The sequence below is a fragment of the Colletotrichum paranaense genome (assembly GCF_030867605.1).
Source record: "Colletotrichum paranaense strain IMI 384185 chromosome Unknown Scaffold_19.1, whole genome shotgun sequence".
NCBI lineage: Eukaryota > Fungi > Ascomycota > Sordariomycetes > Glomerellales > Glomerellaceae > Colletotrichum > Colletotrichum paranaense.
Window position 1 is genome coordinate 314,209 of NW_026848977.1, and position 17,994 is coordinate 332,202.

General features: G+C 52.5%; 5 protein-coding genes across 5 annotated transcripts; 2 read left to right on the forward strand and 3 right to left on the reverse strand.

The window, feature by feature from the left end:
- Positions 1-2,675: 2,675 nt before the first annotated feature.
- On the reverse strand, positions 2,676-3,219 carry CPAR01_15405 (transcriptional Coactivator p15; the record flags this gene model as incomplete). The annotated part of the gene is made up of 2 exons (XM_060499654.1): positions 2,676-2,993; positions 3,064-3,219. 2 exons carry the CDS (start codon positions 3,217-3,219, stop codon positions 2,676-2,678), a joined length of 474 nt encoding a protein of 157 aa, XP_060341654.1.
- Positions 3,220-4,517: 1,298 nt separating this feature from the next.
- On the forward strand, positions 4,518-7,823 carry CPAR01_15406 (uncharacterized protein; the record flags this gene model as incomplete). The annotated part of the gene is made up of 1 exon (XM_060499655.1): positions 4,518-7,823. One exon carries the CDS (start codon positions 4,518-4,520, stop codon positions 7,821-7,823), a length of 3,306 nt encoding a protein of 1,101 aa, XP_060341655.1.
- Positions 7,824-9,027: 1,204 nt separating this feature from the next.
- Positions 9,028-13,168, forward strand: CPAR01_15407 (hydantoinase B/oxoprolinase; the record flags this gene model as incomplete). The annotated part of the gene is made up of 2 exons (XM_060499656.1): positions 9,028-11,315; positions 11,368-13,168. The coding sequence occupies 2 exons, from the start codon at positions 9,028-9,030 to the stop codon at positions 13,166-13,168; spliced, it is 4,089 nt and encodes a 1,362-aa protein (XP_060341656.1).
- Positions 13,169-13,941: 773 nt separating this feature from the next.
- Positions 13,942-14,766, reverse strand: CPAR01_15408 (uncharacterized protein; the record flags this gene model as incomplete). Its single annotated transcript, XM_060499657.1, has 1 exon — positions 13,942-14,766. The coding sequence occupies one exon, from the start codon at positions 14,764-14,766 to the stop codon at positions 13,942-13,944; it is 825 nt and encodes a 274-aa protein (XP_060341657.1).
- Positions 14,767-15,342: 576 nt separating this feature from the next.
- Positions 15,343-17,259, reverse strand: CPAR01_15409 (uncharacterized protein; the record flags this gene model as incomplete). Its single annotated transcript, XM_060499658.1, has 3 exons — positions 15,343-15,611; positions 15,694-16,660; positions 16,717-17,259. 3 exons carry the CDS (start codon positions 17,257-17,259, stop codon positions 15,343-15,345), a joined length of 1,779 nt encoding a protein of 592 aa, XP_060341658.1.
- Between the last annotated feature and the right edge of the window lie 735 nt (positions 17,260-17,994).

Consider the following 17,994-nt stretch of genomic DNA (forward strand, 5'->3'; position numbering starts at 1 on the left):
TGCTGCACTTGCAAGTGATTGTGAACATTGAACGTTTAACTTCCCAGTGTTCTCTGTGTAGATGTTTCCTACATCTGTGGCGCAAGGTGAAGAAAACATTGAAACTAGGCGAGATCGTCTTGGTCCCCTTAGACATGGATCTGACCTTAGTGCAAAGGTACTTACACTGCAGAGTGCGGACAGAGTATTCAACACGCCGTTTTGTGATAACCGTTTCCAACGGAAAGAAAAGAAGCGTTTCAACGAAATGAAGGGGAGGATTGCGGGGGGTTACAACGGGCGCCGGGGGAGCACCGGCGACTAACTTCTTTTTCGGACCCCAAACCTGTACACTAAAACGGTGACCCCTCCAGAAAATTAGTATTAGTGAATTTAATGCTGATGATTACCGTTGCGGGATCATCAAACATTTGACATGGGGGGAGGGGGTCAACATGGAATTGGGAAATTTGAAATTGGAGGGAAACTCTCAATGGTTCCGGGTGATGGATGTTTGCAGAGGAGGAAGCATGTGCCTGCGAATGAACGTTGAGGCCACCAATAGAGGCCTGGAGCTTGTTTCTGTGAACCTCGGTCGGAAACAGGTACGACGTACGAAGTACTTGCAATGGAAATGCCTCGCTCATCATTGCGCGATGATGATATCCCGTATGGGTCTTGTTTAATTTGCGCTGGGCAAAGCGAGGCCATGGGCCTGGAAGATGTGCATGGGCTGGTTGGTTCCTCCTGCCTTATCTGCAAACACTGACCTTTTGTCAAGATCCGGCATGATCTTCCCGTGTTCCCACAGTAATCCTCCGTGCGACACAACGGAGCCGGCTGGGGTCCTCCTACGGGCGAGTTCCGGGGCGGTTGCGGGCCATATGAAAATCGTTCCGAATGCTGGATGGCGTGGCTTATGGCAGGTACGATATGAGTTTGCTGTTCCTCATCTCGCCGTGACAGCGTACAGTATTTCTGTGAAACGTCTTCGCTTTTGATGTTGGCTATGGTGTAGTTCATGAAGGCTAACCAGACTACCCTCTGCAACAAGGTGGCGTATAAGTCACTTGGTAACGAAGAATCAGGCATGTGGACGTGGCCGCAACTCGAATAGCAGAGGCTCGTCAATGGATATCCGACTTTGAATTCCGGTTCTTAATGACTTATACTAGGGGTCTTGACTTATCAGGGACTCGTTTCTTCGTTTCTACATGTTGTTGTGTCTAATTCTTTGCGAATCGAACTCTATGGCACACGTTTCTGTGAAAGCAGGAAACCCGCCAGTCAAATGTACCAGTCAATAAGTGTGCCTTGCGAATGATCACTTGTACATCTATGTTCATAGATAAGTACAGATGGCTCTCGCAAATATGATTCAGAAGTATCATACAGTGCCAAGATATACGACAGATGGTGATTGCTGTGTAAAACCAGTGGCAAATTTCTCTCTCTCTCTCTCTCTCTCTCTTTCTCCCCAAAAGGTTGTATTCAACAAGTCTTGTGGCGAAGACGCCCGCTGTTCCATGAATCTAGTGAGCATCTGGGGTTGATCATGTTTCCTCACCGACGTCTCTCGAGAATGTTCCAAGAGAACCTTAATTTTATGACACTTTCCCGCTGTCCGCGCCAAGTGTCTGCAACGCAGCGTCGTCAGAAATCATTACACATCTTCTAATAACAATCTAGCTTCAAGTGATTCGTAAAGCATCAGATGCAGTTTGACTTGGCTCTTCTTCGACAGGAGGCTCGATAGGCGTCTTTTCAAGTATGAGGTATTGGAGGAACCCCGGACATGGGCTAGTTTGGCACCGAAATCCCAGACCGTAGCGTTGTACATCATTTATGTTTGAGGGTCGAACTTCTTCTCATATCTTCCGCGCACCAATCTTGACCTGCGATTCCTTCATGGCAGAAATGCATAGCCTCTCGCACAAAATATCCTTTGTCTTGGCCTTTCATGCGAGCTATCTGACTGAATCTAAAGGCCCAATCGTTTCTGAAAATGGGCTTGTGGTATCTTTGTCTGGATGTCCGGCGTTGCTTAAGCGGTCTCGTCCCACTACCTCCGCTGCATTCTTTCAACATCGCAGTTTTGGCCTGAAGTTACGAATGAGTAGAACGTGGTCCCTGTGCGACGATTCTATTACGGATTTCTGCCCCTCTTCCGCGCTCGCGGCCCCTTTGGGTCTATCATGAGTCAATTTGAATATTTCCTTGGTTGTAATAGCTTGATGGGAGGTCTATAGCAAATACCAAAACCAGCTCGATATCTTGCGTGACGGCGATCACTCAAACAGACATCAGGGAGGCTGATAGGAGGGTGAATGAGAGGAATTGAGGAAGCATAGAAGCATACCTCCCGAACGAACTCGAAGGGGGGTATGCCCAAAATATGGTCAGACAACATCCGGAATTTTTTGTGCACATCGAGCTCAGCTAGCTGGCTATTGCAACTCCTTAGAACACCGTGTTGGCCTCATATCCTCACTCCGTTTTCATACCTCAAACCCTGTCTTGCCATGACCAGGACAAAGCAACAAAACAAATCCGAACGAAGCGCGCAACTTTTGATCTCAATAACGCCTGCCCCCTTGCCCTCACTCGGAACTCGAACTCGAATCGAACTATTCACTTCCCGTTTCCTCATTAGACTCAGACTCGTTGTCGTCATCCTTGTCACTCGAATCCGATTCCTAGTCCGACTCCTCGTCACTAGTGGCCTCGATGTTGGACTTCTTAGCTCGTGACTTCTCCTTGGCCGCGGGCTTCGGGGCCTCGACGGCAGTGGGAGCGCCACCGTCCTCCTCAACGTCCTCGACGTCGTGGCCCATGGCACGCAGCTTCTCGCTGATAGCGGGCATGGCCTTGACAAGGGCCTCGTACTGGGGCACCGTGAGAGAGATGCCCTTCTTGCCTGGCAGCATGTCGCCGTCCTTTTCGTAGAACTCGCGAATGTTGACAAAGGTGGTGTTCTTGAATTGAGAGAGGCCTATACGGCGCTTGTTGGAGAGCTGTTAAGGGGAAGAGAGGCGTGTTAGGAGGCCAAGCTACGAGGTGTATCAAGTTAGACATTGAACTCACATCCCAGAAAGGGTTGCCATCCTTATCGACCCCATCTGTGCTTGCGCCATTCTTTGCGGTCTTGGTCTTCTTGTTGGACTTGGCGATGACCTCATCCTCGGAGTCGCTGCGCGAGTCGCGTGGGGCAGCGCGTTTAGTACCCTTGGTGAATGGCATGATTGACTGGACGTTCGCTAAATTCGCGGTACCAATGGGTGATATGGTAGGTGAGATTGTGGCTTAACGTAAGGCTAGAAAGATTGGCGCGATTGTCAAGGCTGAATTGGAGAAGTTGAGGATGTCTGATGTGTTGTCAATCGCATGCACAATGAGCTGTCAACGACACTGCAGGCGCGTTGCCGTCAGTCGAGTAAAGTGGTCTGTCGCGACTTTTGACAGGTGACGTAATCGGCCTCGCATAGACATGTGACGCGAGGGCACGTGATGGCCAACAGCCCAGGTTTCTTAGGTAAGCACTCCTAGGATGGTAGTGTGGAAGATATGGTTACTTTCCGGGGGAGACGTTGCACGCCAAGGACGGGAGGGAGTTTGGGGATAATTTTGCGGCGCAGAGCACTAAAAGACGTTAATCTCCAACATTGAGACCCTGTCGCGTCACTCTATGCAAGGGATATCGTTATCTTGTCTCACCTCGAGCGCGCATCTGCCGCCTCCTGAACCAGCTGAACTAGAATGGTCCTTCCACCGCTGCTTGAGATGTGTTTCAACCCCATATTCTGTCCATCTGTCCATCTGATTCTGCGCCGCACTGCCCATCCCTTTCCCCTATTCAATGCTAATGATCCCATGCCTATGGAGTACAGACTTAACAAGTATGCTGCAATTATTGACGATCCAACAGACGGTTTTAATAAACAAGTGGAATCAGAGCAGACAGAGTGGACAGACATTGCCCAGAAACACGGGGATTTTCTACTAGCGACTGGACCGGTACAGGGGTTTCGTCACTAAAATTAGGAGTCTAGAGCTTTGGCGAATATTTTGAGCACATCTGCGTTCCCATTCAAGGCGGGCCAATTTGCTAGAAGCTCCACCGTGGACGTCAACAAGAATTCGCTTCCCGTCCTCCCCCAGTCCCATCAGCGCTTAGGCCCCCCTAAAACGAGATCTGATTCTGGTTCTGGTTCACTTCAAGTCGGCGCACGCCTTTTTTTTTCTTTCTGCTGGACTTTTTTCGAAACACTACCGTTCATAGCTGCGTGTGGCTGACGAGAAACCACCTTACGGAAAGGTCGGCCAACTGTCCTCTGCCAACTTTTTTTTTTAGAGCTTGCGCCTGCAGCTGACGACGACCGCCGTTTGCTGCTCTTGCTCTTTGCTTACGGTCAGGAGCCTTCTCGAATTTGCTTCTTACTTTACTCGATTAATGCACGCTTGGTCTTCACCTCCAGCGCCAGGGATGTGTGAGAGAGAGTGCGGCCCCCGAAATCAATAGACCGACGAACTAAGCAAACATGGACTCGACGCCGGCCGAAGTGCATCCACCGGGCGGCGCATCTCCCGTCGCCGACGAGAAGCTCCCGGCTACCGGAACAACAACGGCAACGACTACAACGACACCATCTACAATCCTCCCTGCGACTGAAGAGAAAGCGACAATTGCCTCTGCTCCCTCAACAGCAGCGGCAGCCATCCCGGAAGCGCAGCAGCCGGGTGGAAAGGTTGAAGAAGAAGATGACTTGGTGACCAAAGTCCTCAAGTTCTTGTCGACCGCGACACCCGAGACTCTAGGTGCTGTTGCAGTCGGCCTGGCAGCTTCGACATACTTCATCCTTGGAAAGGTTGGACTCGTCCTGATCGGCGCTTTTGGTGGTATTGTCGCTTTCATTTCGTACGAAGCGCGCCATCCAGAGGTGTCCCGGGCGGTCCGAGGCGAGAAGGGAATTGACGTGCTTCAGCGCCTGGCGTTGGTCAAGATCGCAGAGCCACCCAAGAACGACGAGGAGGAGGAAGACCGACTTATCCATGGATTCGACGATTTTCAGCCCGAGACGCGAGAGGCGTTGACTGGTTTGGTGGACGCCGTCATCCGCGACTACGTCAAGTGGTGGTATAACCCGATTCTTCCGACGGACAGCTCGTTCCCTCTTTCCTGTCGGAGACTCCTCAACTCGTTTCTCCTCTCCGTGTCGAACCACCTCTACCGCAAACGACCCGCCGATTCCTTCCTCGACTTCATGACCAATGCGTCGTCCATGTTCATCGTCTTCCTTTCCGAGTTGTCCTCTGCCTTCACCGACCAGAACAACGAACCGAACTCGACAGCCCCAGAGGTCATCTCCAAGTACCTCGAAGAAAACCCCAACTCGAATCTGGCCAACCTTCTGAGTCGGTCCCAACAGGCTGCAAAATTCCACAATGTCGCAGACGACCTCCTTGGGTTCCTAGAACGGTCGGCATACAATTGCGACCCTGCTCGCGTGTTCCTCCGGGAAATCCTAGCAGGAGTCATTCTTGAGATGACCTTGCAGTCATGCTCGTCGCCGGAGTGGATCAATGCCTGGATCGTCTACCTATTGGAAGCCGGAGAACCCGACTTTAGTCAGGCTATCGACGTTGGCATGCAGACGGGTCCCGAGGCAGCTACTGCCAGCGCTGCCAGCGCGGTCAACAATGCGAACGCCTTCATTGATATTGACGGAAACGTCGGCAACATCGCCCTGACCAAGGGAAACCGCAACTCTTTAGATATGGAACGCGAGCGCCGCAAAGGATCATTGGTCTCACACAAGAAGCAGCTCAGCAAAGCTGACGAAGAGATGGAAGAAGCTATGGAGGAGATGAAGCGAATGAACGCTCTGATCGCCGAAGAAGAAGCTAAGAGAGTCAAGACGCGACAGAGCGTTGACTCGGCGTCTAAACCGATAGTACAGACTACCGAGGGCAACATTGTGTCTTCCCCCGGGGAGCTGTCACCGAGGTCCTTGTCTTCCGCGGAGAAGCCGTCAACGAATGGTTCGAATGGGTCGAATGAGTCCGATGTTTCTAAGCGGGAAAGCATGCACTCGCCTGTCACGGACTCTTCCAGCCAGAAGTCGTCGCCGAAACAGCCTTCATCCAAACACGCCTCTAGCGGGAGCGCATCCCAATTTTTGAACTTTGACCAGATCGTGCCGCCCGCGAAGGAGGAGCCCGAGGTTCCTGAGGAAAGCTCTCGCAAGCTTCCTCTGACACTGCACAACGCTACCATCACTCTGTATGAGGATGGCAACGACAATAACCGTATCCGAAGCAAGCCCAATTGGGACTACATGGTTCAGATTGAGCCATCTTCGTCTCACTACCCCGGCTGGATGATTGTGAGGCAGTACTCTGACTTTGAGACTCTGCACGAGATCTTGAGACGTATTGCAAACATTTCGGGCGTGACAGCTTTTACCGAGCAGCATGCTGCGCTTCCTAACTGGAAGTCGCACACGCGGGCGTCGCTACGTGGTGAACTGGAGCGCTATGTGAAGGACGCCTGTTGGTATAAGTCACTCGCAGAGAGCGAGGGCATGAAACGCTTCCTTGAGAAAGATTCAGGCCATGGCCACAGCAACTCCAAGTCAGGTCTCCCATGGGACACGGTTGGCAAGAACATGTTGGACGTCTTGACATTGGGTCCCAAGGGTGCCATGGAGGGCGGCAAGGCAGTGTTTGGCGGCGTGACTGGCATGTTCAACAACATCGGTCTTGGCCCAAGAAAGAACACCGCATCCTCGTTGTCGGAAATTCAAACAACAAATCATCGCTGGTCTACGGGAACACCACCAAGGATGGACAGTACTACCAGTCTAAACGCAGCACTGACTTCGCCGACGACTGGAGTGGGTCCTCGGAAGGGCCGGGACAGTCTTGACAGCCAAAGATCTTCGATTGTCTCAACCCAGCCAGGCAAGATCGCCCCTATGGAACGACGACCTAGCTTTGACCCCCGAGGCGATACCGAGGCAGACAGCCTCAAGCCTCGTTCCGATCGCTGGGAGAGGAACACTCCAAGTGCTACTGGCAGTCGCGAACATAGTAGAGCCTCGAGCTTGGCGCCTTTGCAGTCACCCGCCCTTCGATCTCCCTCATCCACGAGCCTCGATGTCATGAACCTTCAGTACCTACCTCCGCCGCCGGACGAGATGCCTGAAGACTACCAGTCGCCTACTCAAGGGGACATGCAGGCTAAGATGGACGAAGTCATTTCCCCGCGCAACTCCATGGGGGCTCTTTCGCCGGGTCTTCCGCAGACGCAGTCGAAGAAGAAGGAGGCGAAGCCTGCACGCCAATACTCTCCTCTTCAGGAGCAGGAAACCAATGTGGCTGTTGAGCTAGTCTTCGCAATTATTAATGAGATGTACACGCTCTCATCCGCTTGGAACATTCGACGAACTCTGCTAGCTGCAGCAAAGTCGTTCCTTTTGCGACCTGGTAACCCGTCCTTGATCGCGATCCAAAAGATGATGCAAGAATCCGTCATCGACGCCAACACCAAGGACGAAGGACTCGCATACCACCTTCGCAAGCTGAGAGAGAATACGATGCCGACTGATGAGGAGCGGGCCACCTGGCCTGCCGAGATGACAGAGGAGGAGAAGGAGATACTGCGCATCAAGGCACGCAACCTCCTGATCAAACGAGGTGTTCCGGCTGCTTTGTCTGGCGTTATGGGACAGGCAGCGACGACCGACGCATTGGGACGTATCTTTGACAGTCTTCAGATCCAAGAGGTGGCGCGAGGCTTCATGTTTGGCATGATGCTCCAGGCTGTGAGGGTCGTCACCCACTAGTCCCTACCATTTTTCACCCCTTTGGCGCCGGCGCGATACACACTTTTTGTACCAACAATCGGACACGAAGACGAGAGAGCGCAGCGCAGAGCAGTCGCTGTTTGTAAGACTATATGACTTGAAAGACATGGAAACGACCGATGCCAGGCAACTTGGCATCGCTGGGGACGAGAACAAGATTACTATACATACATACTTAATAATTGACGCACATATACATCTCATGGACTGCCTTCTTTGGCCAATGACGATTGCTTCACGTTAACTAGAGCCATAATGCCTCTGCTTAGTCGCACTGTCATAGAACAGAGGCAGGGACGAGAAGAAACACCCTTGAAAACCAAGTAAGGGACACTCTTCGGCTTTGCATTAGGTATTCTTAGAGAAAGATGGCATACCGACCGGTGGCCACGGAGGTAGCTGTGCAGGTTATACCCCAGGTACCTTCCCACACTTCATCCCATGGCATATTCCACCACCTGAATACACAAAAAACCCATATAGGTCCCGCCAAACCCATATCCGTCACCAGCCAGCAGGCGCCCGTCTAGGTCGACGGGTCAGGTCAAACTGGCTGGGTGGTGGAGTGGTTCAAGATCAACAATCAATATCTACGCCCAACAGCCTACTCGACGACAGGCTCCGAGTTCGAGTTCGATTCCCAGCATGAGCACCAAGAGATGTAGCCTCCAATTCAGCACCGGGTGGGTGAACTCTTTTTTAGTTCGTCATTCCAATTAATTTTCTTTTGATATCTGTACATTATCTCCCTAGTACTTCGACACACACCTTGAATGCGATTGCTTCCCCACTGCATTACCTTAACGGCTGGAAGTGCAAGAACGCCTCCACTCAACTACCTTAGCATGTCACCACCGCCCACTGCTCCACGGCTGCGGAAGGCGGGGTAGATCACGCTAGTAGTGGGGTGCGGAGCTCCTAAGCTCCTTATCTTATCGGCAACGCCCTCCGTTGTAAGGTAGGTATCCCGTTGACGTCGATACCTACCGATATCATTTGTCATCGGATCATCGTGTTCAATTAATGATCTTTAGTCTTCGTCTATACCATTAAACTCTGCTTCAAACTCTGTTTCAGCCTTGCAAGGACGCTCTCTGATAGTTTCAATTGCATTGTGAACCAAGACTCCTGCCTGAATAATCTTCGAGAACTCACCCCAACATCCTTGAGGTCTACCGTCATAATGGCTTCAGACTCACGAGACCGCGGCATCCGCATCGCCATCGACCGCGGCGGTACCTTCACCGACTGCGTCGGCGAGCTCAATGGGAAAGAGACAATCATCAAGCTCCTATCCGAAGACCCAGCCAACTATGAAGATGCGCCCCTCGAGGGAATCCGGCGCATCATGTCGCACTTCCTCGGCAGGGAAATCCCCCGCGGCGAGGCCCTCGACACAAAGAGAATCAATTCCATCCGCATGGGAACCACCGTAGCCACTAATGCTTTGCTGGAGCGCAAGGGCGAGAAGATCGCCATGGTCGTGACAAAGGGGTTCAAGGACTGCCTCGCCATCGGCAACCAGAGCAGGCCCAAGATCTTTGACTTGGCGATCCGGAAGCCGGATGTGCTATATGAGAGGGTCGTCGAGGTTGATGAGCGCGTTACGCTGGAGGATTATGCAGAGGACCCGACGAGGCATTTGACTGAAGTGTCTGCCAAGGCTGGAACGCCAGAGGCAGCTCGAGAGGAGCTTGTTCAGGGGACCTCGGGGGAGGCTGTAAGAATATTACAGCGTCCCGAGGCACAGAGTATCAAGGATCAGTTGCAGGAGGTCTACGACTCGGGTATACGCAGTATTGCGGTATGCTTGATGCACGGCTACACCTTCCCCGACCATGAAGCCTTGGTCGGCAAGATTGCAAAGGAAATTGGTTTCAAACACATTTCTCTCAGTCACGAACTCATGCCCATGATCAAGCTGGTCTCGCGAGCGACATCTGTTTGCGCGGATGCGTATTTGACGCCAGCAATCAAAAAGTACATCTCGGGTTTCCAGGCTGGATTCGAAGGTGGTCTGGGGACGAGGAGCGTTCAGCAAGAAGAAGGTGCCAAGGGCGCCCGGTGCGAGTTCATGCAAAGCGACGGCGGCCTGGTTGACGTGGAGAACTTCACCGGACTCAAAGCCATTCTATCCGGTCCGGCCGGCGGTGTTGTGGGATACGCCATCACGTCGTACGATGAAGAGACAAAGATCCCCGTGATTGGATTCGACATGGGCGGCACGAGCACCGACGTCTCTCGGTTCGGCGAGGGGCGGTACGAGCATGTGTTTGAGACGACCACCGCTGGTGTGACTATTCAGTCGCCGCAGCTGGACATCAACACGGTCGCAGCGGGCGGCGGCTCTATGCTTTTCTGGAAGAATGGGCTGTTTGTCGTGGGGCCGGAGTCTGCCGGCGCGCATCCGGGTCCAGCGTGTTATAGAAAGGGGGGCCCGGCGACTGTGACTGATGCTAATCTCTACCTTGGCCGTTTGCTTCCTGAGTTCTTTCCCAAGATCTTTGGCGAGAATGAAGATCAGGGTCTTGATCCTGAGGCCAGCAAGAAGGTCCTGCAGGGACTGGCAGACCAGGTTAACAAGGAGGCTGGAAAGAGTATGAGCGTCGACGAGGTGGCGTACGGATTCTTGACCGTTGCGAATGAGACTATGACGAGACCCATCAGGTCCATTACGGAAGCCAAGGGCCACGATTCTTCCAAGCACCGCTTGGCGACATTTGGTGGTGCCGGCGGACAGCACGCTGTTGCCATTGCCGAGGCTCTCGGTATTCAGCAAATTCTCATCCATAGGTACTCTTCTGTACTATCAGCCTACGGCATGGCACTTGCGGACGTCGTGGACGAGCGCCAGGAGCCCGATTCCAAGGTCTGGGAGTACCCCGGCAAGGCAGTGGACGAGCTGAAGAGCAAGATGGAGAAGCTCAAGGACAAGTCCCGCAAGGCATTGCGCGACCAGGGCTTCGATGAGAAGGAAATCGTGTTTGAGGAGTACCTCAACATGAGGTACAGGGGTACCGAGTCGGCGTTGATGATCATCAGGCCCGATCAGGACGAGCAGAAGGACGCAAAGGAATGGGACTATGGCACGGCCTTTATTCAGCAGCACCGTTACGAGTTTGGGTTCACCCTCGACGATCGAGATATTATTGTCGATGACGTGCGCGTTCGCGGTATTGGAAAGAGCTTTAGGCATGCGGAGAAGACGGTGGACCAGCAGCTCAAAGAGTTGAAGCGCACAGATGTGGAGCAGAACAAGGCGCATAACCGACAGCAGGTGTATTTCGAGGAAGGCCGACTCGATACCCCGGTGTACAAGCTTGAGGACTTGGGCACCGGCGAGACTATCAAGGGACCTGCCATGCTCGCTGATGGTACGCAGACCATCGTGGTTACGCCAAAAGCTACTGCGCTGGTTCTTGATACCCACGTTGTGATTGACATTGAGAAGGAAGGATCTAAAGAAGATGGGTATGTAAGATCAAGACTGATTCGAAAGCATGAAGCTGACCTGTGATTATAGGGCGCCAAAGAACCAAGGCGAACGAGAAGTCGACCCGATCATGCTGAGCATTTTCGGTCATCGATTCATGGCTATTGCAGAACAAATGGGCAGAGCACTCCAGAAAACCAGTGTCAGCACCAACGTCAAGGAGAGACTCGATTTCTCCTGCGCCATCTTTGACGCGACGGGCGGTCTCGTAGCCAATGCGCCCCATCTTCCCGTTCATCTGGGCTCAATGTCCACCTGCGTCAAGCGGCAAGCCGAAATCTGGAAAGGTGATTTAAAGAAGGGCGACGTCATCATTTCCAATCATCCTTCCTACGGAGGCACCCATTTGCCGGACATCACCCTCGTGATGCCGGCTTTCAACGACAAGGGCGACAAGATCCTCTTCTATGCCGCGTCAAGAGCGCATCATGCGGATATCGGAGGTATCACGGCTGGTAGTATGCCCCCTCACTCAAAGGAGCTCTTCCAGGAGGGCGCTGCAATCAAGAGTGAGAAGCTTGTTAGCGAAGGACGTTTCGACGAGAAGAGAGTGACGGAGTTGTTGTATAACGAGCCTGCGCAGTACCCTGGATGCAGTGGAACCCGATGCTTGGCTGACAACATCAACGACCTGAGAGCCCAGGTCTCGGCGAACCAGAAGGGTATTGCGCTGATTGAAGGCCTAATTGCGGAGTACGGCGAGGAGACTGTGCAATTCTACATGGTTCACATCCAGAATAACGCTGAGCTGTGCGTCCGCACCCTGCTGAAGGAGGTTAGCAAGCGATTTGAAGGTAAAGACCTGCAGGCGGTGGACTTCATGGACGATGGCAGCCCGATTCGTCTCAAGGTCACTATCGACGCCGACAAGGGCGAGGCGGTGTTTGATTTTGAGGGCACCGGACCCGAAGTCTACGGCAACGTCAACGCCCCCGAGGCCGTGACGTACAGCGCGATCATCTACTGCCTTCGGTGTCTCATTTCGGAGGACATACCACTGAACCAGGGATGCCTAAAGCCCATCAACGTCAAGATTCCGCCTAAATCGCTTCTGTCACCATCAGACGGCGCGGCGGTTGTAGGCGGCAACGTCCTGACAAGCCAGCGCGTGACGGACGTCATCTTCAAAGCCTTCCAGGCGTGTGCGGCGAGTCAGGGCGACTGCAATAACCTTACGTTCGGGTTCGGCGGCAACGTGACGGGACAGAAGGAGGTGAAGGGGTTCGGGTACTACGAGACGATTGCGGGCGGCAGCGGCGCGGGACCGACCTGGGAGGGCACGAGTGGTGTACACACGCACATGACGAATACTCGTATTACAGACTCGGAGGTGTTTGAAAGGCGGTATCCCGTGATTTTGCGGGAGTTTTCGTTGAGGAAGGGGTCTGGTGGTGACGGGCAGCATCGGGGCGGTGATGGCGTTGTCAGGGACATCGAGTTCCGGATTCCTGTGCAAGTGTCGATTTTGAGCGAGAGGCGGGTGTATAGACCGTATGGGCTCGCTGGTGGCGAAGACGCTGAGGCTGGATTGAATGTGTGGGTGAGGAAAGTTGAGAAGGGGAGCTGGGAGAAGTCGTTGAAGAGGTTGAAGGGTGCTGCTGGGGAGGCCAAGGGAGACGAGGAGGTGGAGTATGAGGAGCGGAGGTTTAATCTCGGAGCGAAGAATAGCGCGCCTATGAAGCCTGGGGAGAGGATTATCATCAACACGCCTGGTGGTGGCGGTTGGGGTAAGGTTGGGGCTGAGAAGGGGGTTAGTAATAAGAGAGATCCGACGGATGGATGGAGGAAGGGAAGTCATGCGAATAGGGAGGATACTGCTCTGCAGGTCTAGGAGGGGCTTCGATGGGAATCTCTTAGGGTCGTTTCGAAGTGAGCTCGTTTGTGCGTAGGTAGGAAAGCCCCAGTCATATTGACCTTGCCGAATGGCTCGGCCTACGTATAAAATAGGGATGGTTGTGTGAATCTTGGCCGCTTTATCCGCAATCAACTTCGTCAGTGTCGGCGTCTAGATTTTGAAGTACGCTATGGTCTTCGACTTTGCAAAGATCACGTCCCTTTGCTCTCCATCATGCTTACACGTCGGTTGGTATTCCCATTATACCTATTAGGAAAGGGGCATCTCCGTAGACCTTTATCTGCCCAGAGCGAGATATTCAATGTGGAATAAGAAAAGAAAGCCGAGGGCCTGTGATGTTTTGATTGGAGTTGAGTTTGCTGAGTTAGGTTGTTTCGAGGTAGAATGAGGTAGCCGCTTCGCGCGTATCGGCAGGTCCCGAGACACTCACACACACACACACAATGATTCCTTTTACATGTACTGCCAGCGAATCCAATTGTGCAACTGTTACCAGGGAACTCAGAATACCATTGGACTTTTGTGCCACCACGACACAAACAATTCACTCAAGAAGAGTCAGGATAGGCGAGTTCTAATTACTCGTCTCACGGAATAGTCAGCATCAAGAACATGGTCACAGGTTGTACGTTGTGTAATCCCTTCTGCATTTCTACTCTATTCTACTGAGAAGAATATCTCCTAGGGACTACCGACTACTCGTAGTAGTAACGATCTTCCATTCCATCTCTCACGCCCATCGAGGAGTCTCAAGCCTCCATCGTCATAGGTGTTGAAGCGCGAGTCTCGACAGCCGGAGTCGCAATGGTCTCGAAGAGACGGGTCTCGGTTTGGATGGTGAAGTCAGCCTTGACTTTAGTAGGCTCTACTCGCTCCTCCACGCTAGGGCTAGCGGTCTGCAGCGGCAGGGAAGGAGGTTCGGCTTGTTTAATGCTCTCCTTTGCGGCCTCATCGAGCTGAACATGCTCGGAATCTTGCTCAATCTTGTCCTCGACGAGGTCGGAGCTGTCCACCTTGTCGGCTCTGTCACCTGTGCGGCGGTTGGCGAAGGATGTCGAGTCTCCGAGCTCGCGGCTCTCAATGAGCTTGAGGGCCGGGAGGGCCCAGTTCCAGGCCACGGCCTCTTCGGTTGGGATGGCCTTGGCTGCGGTGTCGTGGGTGAGAGTGAGTGTGGGTGCGGCGATGGCGGAGCTGCTGGGTGCTGGAGTGACCAGGGTGCTGAAGGTGTTACTTATGGTTGGAACAACCAGAGCCGGGGCTTCAACGGAAGAGGGAGCAGAAACGTTCTCCTCTTCTTTGATGTTGGAACCGTCTTCCTTGCCCTTGATGTTCGACTTCATGAGGTCGAGGGCGGTTGCTGCCCAGTCCCAGTTCATTGCCTCAGATGGGACGTTGTCCGAAGAAGAGGGTGCAGCAACGGCGATTGTAGAGGAGCTGCTGACGACTGAACTGATAGTAGGAGTGGGGGTAATGCCAGTAGTGGTGGGAATAGCCCTGACTGGGATAGCGATGGCTGAGGTTGTGGCAGCAAGGGCCAGGGTGAGGAAGTAGAGAGTGGAAGTCTGAGAAGGCATCTTGAAGACTTTGGTTGGTTGGTTGTTTGTTTGGAGTTGGGTATGTAAGTCGATGAGTTGTGGTAGTGTGTAAGTGAGAGATGATCGATCAACTTGAGGAAGATGTGTGATGTAATGGGTTGGGAGACTGATGAATTTCTGGTCCTGGAAGAGAATCGGTCTCGTTAATATAGCTTTCTGGAAGACAATTTTCGGAGAAAGCTTTGAAGAAACCCCAGAGTCACGAGAAGGGCAAAATACTAGCCATCATGGTGTCTTCACGGAAGTTTATCATTGAAATCCCAGGAAGGGATTCAAGGTTGCGGACGATGCTTGCGGATGCCAGGGCAAGGTTCAGATACCTTGCGGGTAGGCCAAGAAGGTTCGGTCACATCAGAACCGTTGCAGAACGGCTAAGTCTATCAGGCATATCACATCGTGGAAATATCTCGAAGCTTTGGAATTGGTTTTCTAGAGGGTAGTCGAGTACAAGCAGGAACGTCGGCACATTTGAAAAGTCGTAATGCAAGGTAATCAAGCTCTATTGAGACCTACAATATGGCACTTCAATCCATCTGCTATCCAGTCCTACGCACCTCATCTAGGCAACTCAGTGTCGGTCCTCGGTGGTAACGGCTTGCGCTTTACCCCTCCTGAGAACGACCTTGTCTCTGCCCTTGCGGGTCTTTGATCTTCATGACCATCTCCAATAGTGCTTAAGCTGATGTAGCTGCTGTCATTTACCAAGTTCCTTGAGGAATTGAACCGTTCTTGTGCTCCGGGAGGTGTGAGGGATGGATTTTCTTCGTTGAGCACGACCTTGTACTGATTGTCTATTCGCTTGCCAACCCCAAGCTCAATACCAACTGAAAGAGTCAGAAAGTCAGCCATTGGGCCAAAATTCAAGAGGACAGGCTCCACATTGTATCTTGCTAGGGTAGGACTTACAAATGTTATAGTAAATGTACTTAGATAGTACCGGCGCCCACACAAGCACCGCAACGACCTGGCCAAACGTCCACTGCTTTTTCTTACCCATTGTTGATCGAACAAAATCGTGGACTTGGGCCACATTAGCGAATAGAGAAGTAGCCATTATCAACACCAGGAAAGCCCATAATAGCTTCCCCAAGACGGACCAAACAGTGAAAACCCATGCAGGTATCCGAATCTTGCGCTTTTCGAGAGCCTGACGAGCCAAGTCTTTCACCTTGCGTAGACGAGGGGTGTTTCCAAGATGATCCGCTGTCAGGAATACCATGACTGCTGTGTAAATAACAAAATAGGTGCTTTTGTCGCTCGACTGTAGATATCCGTCGGCAAAGTAGTAATCGCCATTGCCGAACTGCATACACGTTTGTAGGATACTCCGCTGCCCGCCGCACTCCACGAGCTCCAGATCGTGATCCGAGGTGGAGGAGGACGGTGCCGGGAGGCTGAGCATCTGGATGATGGCGCATAGGACATAGACAATGACTGTCAGTATGAATGTGTACCACCAGTACATACCCCTCCGCTGCATGATGGCCTGCGTGATGAGGACCAGCAGCGTGTTTGCCGTGGCGAACGCCTTGGCGGCGCCGACGTCGACTCGGATGGCGAGAGACTCGCTGTTCATGATAACCATGGTAAGGGTCGCTGCCTCAATTGCCATGACGAAGAAGGCCTGCGTCTCCTGGAACTCAACCATGGCTGAACACAGGGCAACGGAAAAACGCGTCGAGCGTAGATGTGTCAAGGTCGAGCGAAGGCGGTCAATTTCCGCGTCGGAACGTCGGCGGCATTTCCTGAAGAACCACCTGATGACGCGTAGCATGCTGAAAAAGGTTGAGGAGTCTGGTTGGTGAGGAAGGAGGCCGCAGAAGATAAAGAACCAGATGCATAGTGCAACTTGTATGTAGTACGATACGGCAATCTATCGTACTGTCAGCCCAGAGTCCTCCCCCTGTTAGAATCAACAGCTTCTCTTACCCCAGGCCCAGCAATGTCAGCTTCTGGTTCTTTCGTCAGGAAGGAACACAATGAAGTGAGACCACTCAAGACCACGTCCATACTGCCGGCTACCGCTTGACTCTCTTTGAGCTTCGCGACCTCCGGATCACAGTCTCCCAAGGGGTTGTTGCCAGTACAAGATGCTTCGACGCAGCTGACGATTGCTTGGATTACTCGCGAGGCATTGAACTTGTCCAGAGATCCAAAGTTGATTTTTGAATTTGCTTCTTTAGCAGTCTTGTCGGCGACGAAATCATGATTCTGCACAAGTAACGCTGAAGTCGCGATGGCGGCACAGCCGTAGGAGTTTGGAGCCGAGCCATGGAACAGGAATTTCGGGTCGTAACAGTCTTTCTGGGCGTCTATTGATTCAGACCTCCAAACGGTTGGAAGTTCGACAGTTATGGGACCAGCCGAGTCCTTCGAGTTGTAGATGTTGTACACCATCTGAGGCCAACGTGGTCCGCCAGCCTGGTAAGCATAGCTGCCAAAGTCCATCCCAAGGTTGTGGTTAGCCGCCATGTCGGACTGCTATGTCGGCCTTTGGCGACGTGGTTGAAAATGAGGCTGCTCCCAGAATCTGATCAAGATCGCTCAACGTAGGCAAAGATCGTCAGATGAAGACCTCAGCCTGCCATATACTTGACATCGCTGATGGTGGCGCCTGCGACTGATGAGCCAAAACTCGAAGTTATGAGCTCCCAGGATGTTCATATGAAGACACTATATATCAAAGATTCAACCAGCGGCAAATTGTGCCACAGTCGCGCAGCTGCGACATTCCTTCCAGCCCCCCGTTCAAGATCCTCATTGTGACCAGGCTACGTGCTTACATGCATATCGTGTGCGTCGCACCGCGCAGAATCACAGCCAATTAGCGCGCGAAGGAATATCGTCAAAATCAGGCTGCGGGGGCCAAAAAGCTCCCTTGATCCAATAGATATGAAGAAAAAGTCTCGATTGTATGCCAGGGACCGAAACGTTTGTTTTTGCATACATCTTGTGTCTCACTGTCACTCAAGTTCGGCATCGTCCATCTCAGCCTTCTCGGGTGCCGCATAGGCAATAGTAATCTAGGAGTATCGTACAACGCACGACTGCTGAATTCTCTTTGCACACAGTAGAACGCATGCTGAGCCGCATAGTACCATTTACCGTCGGCTTCGTGACCGGGACAACAGTGTGGTAGGAATGTACTGACCATCGTGTAGCGGTCGACCGGGTGCTTCTCAGGCTTTTCCAGAGGTTGCCTCGAGT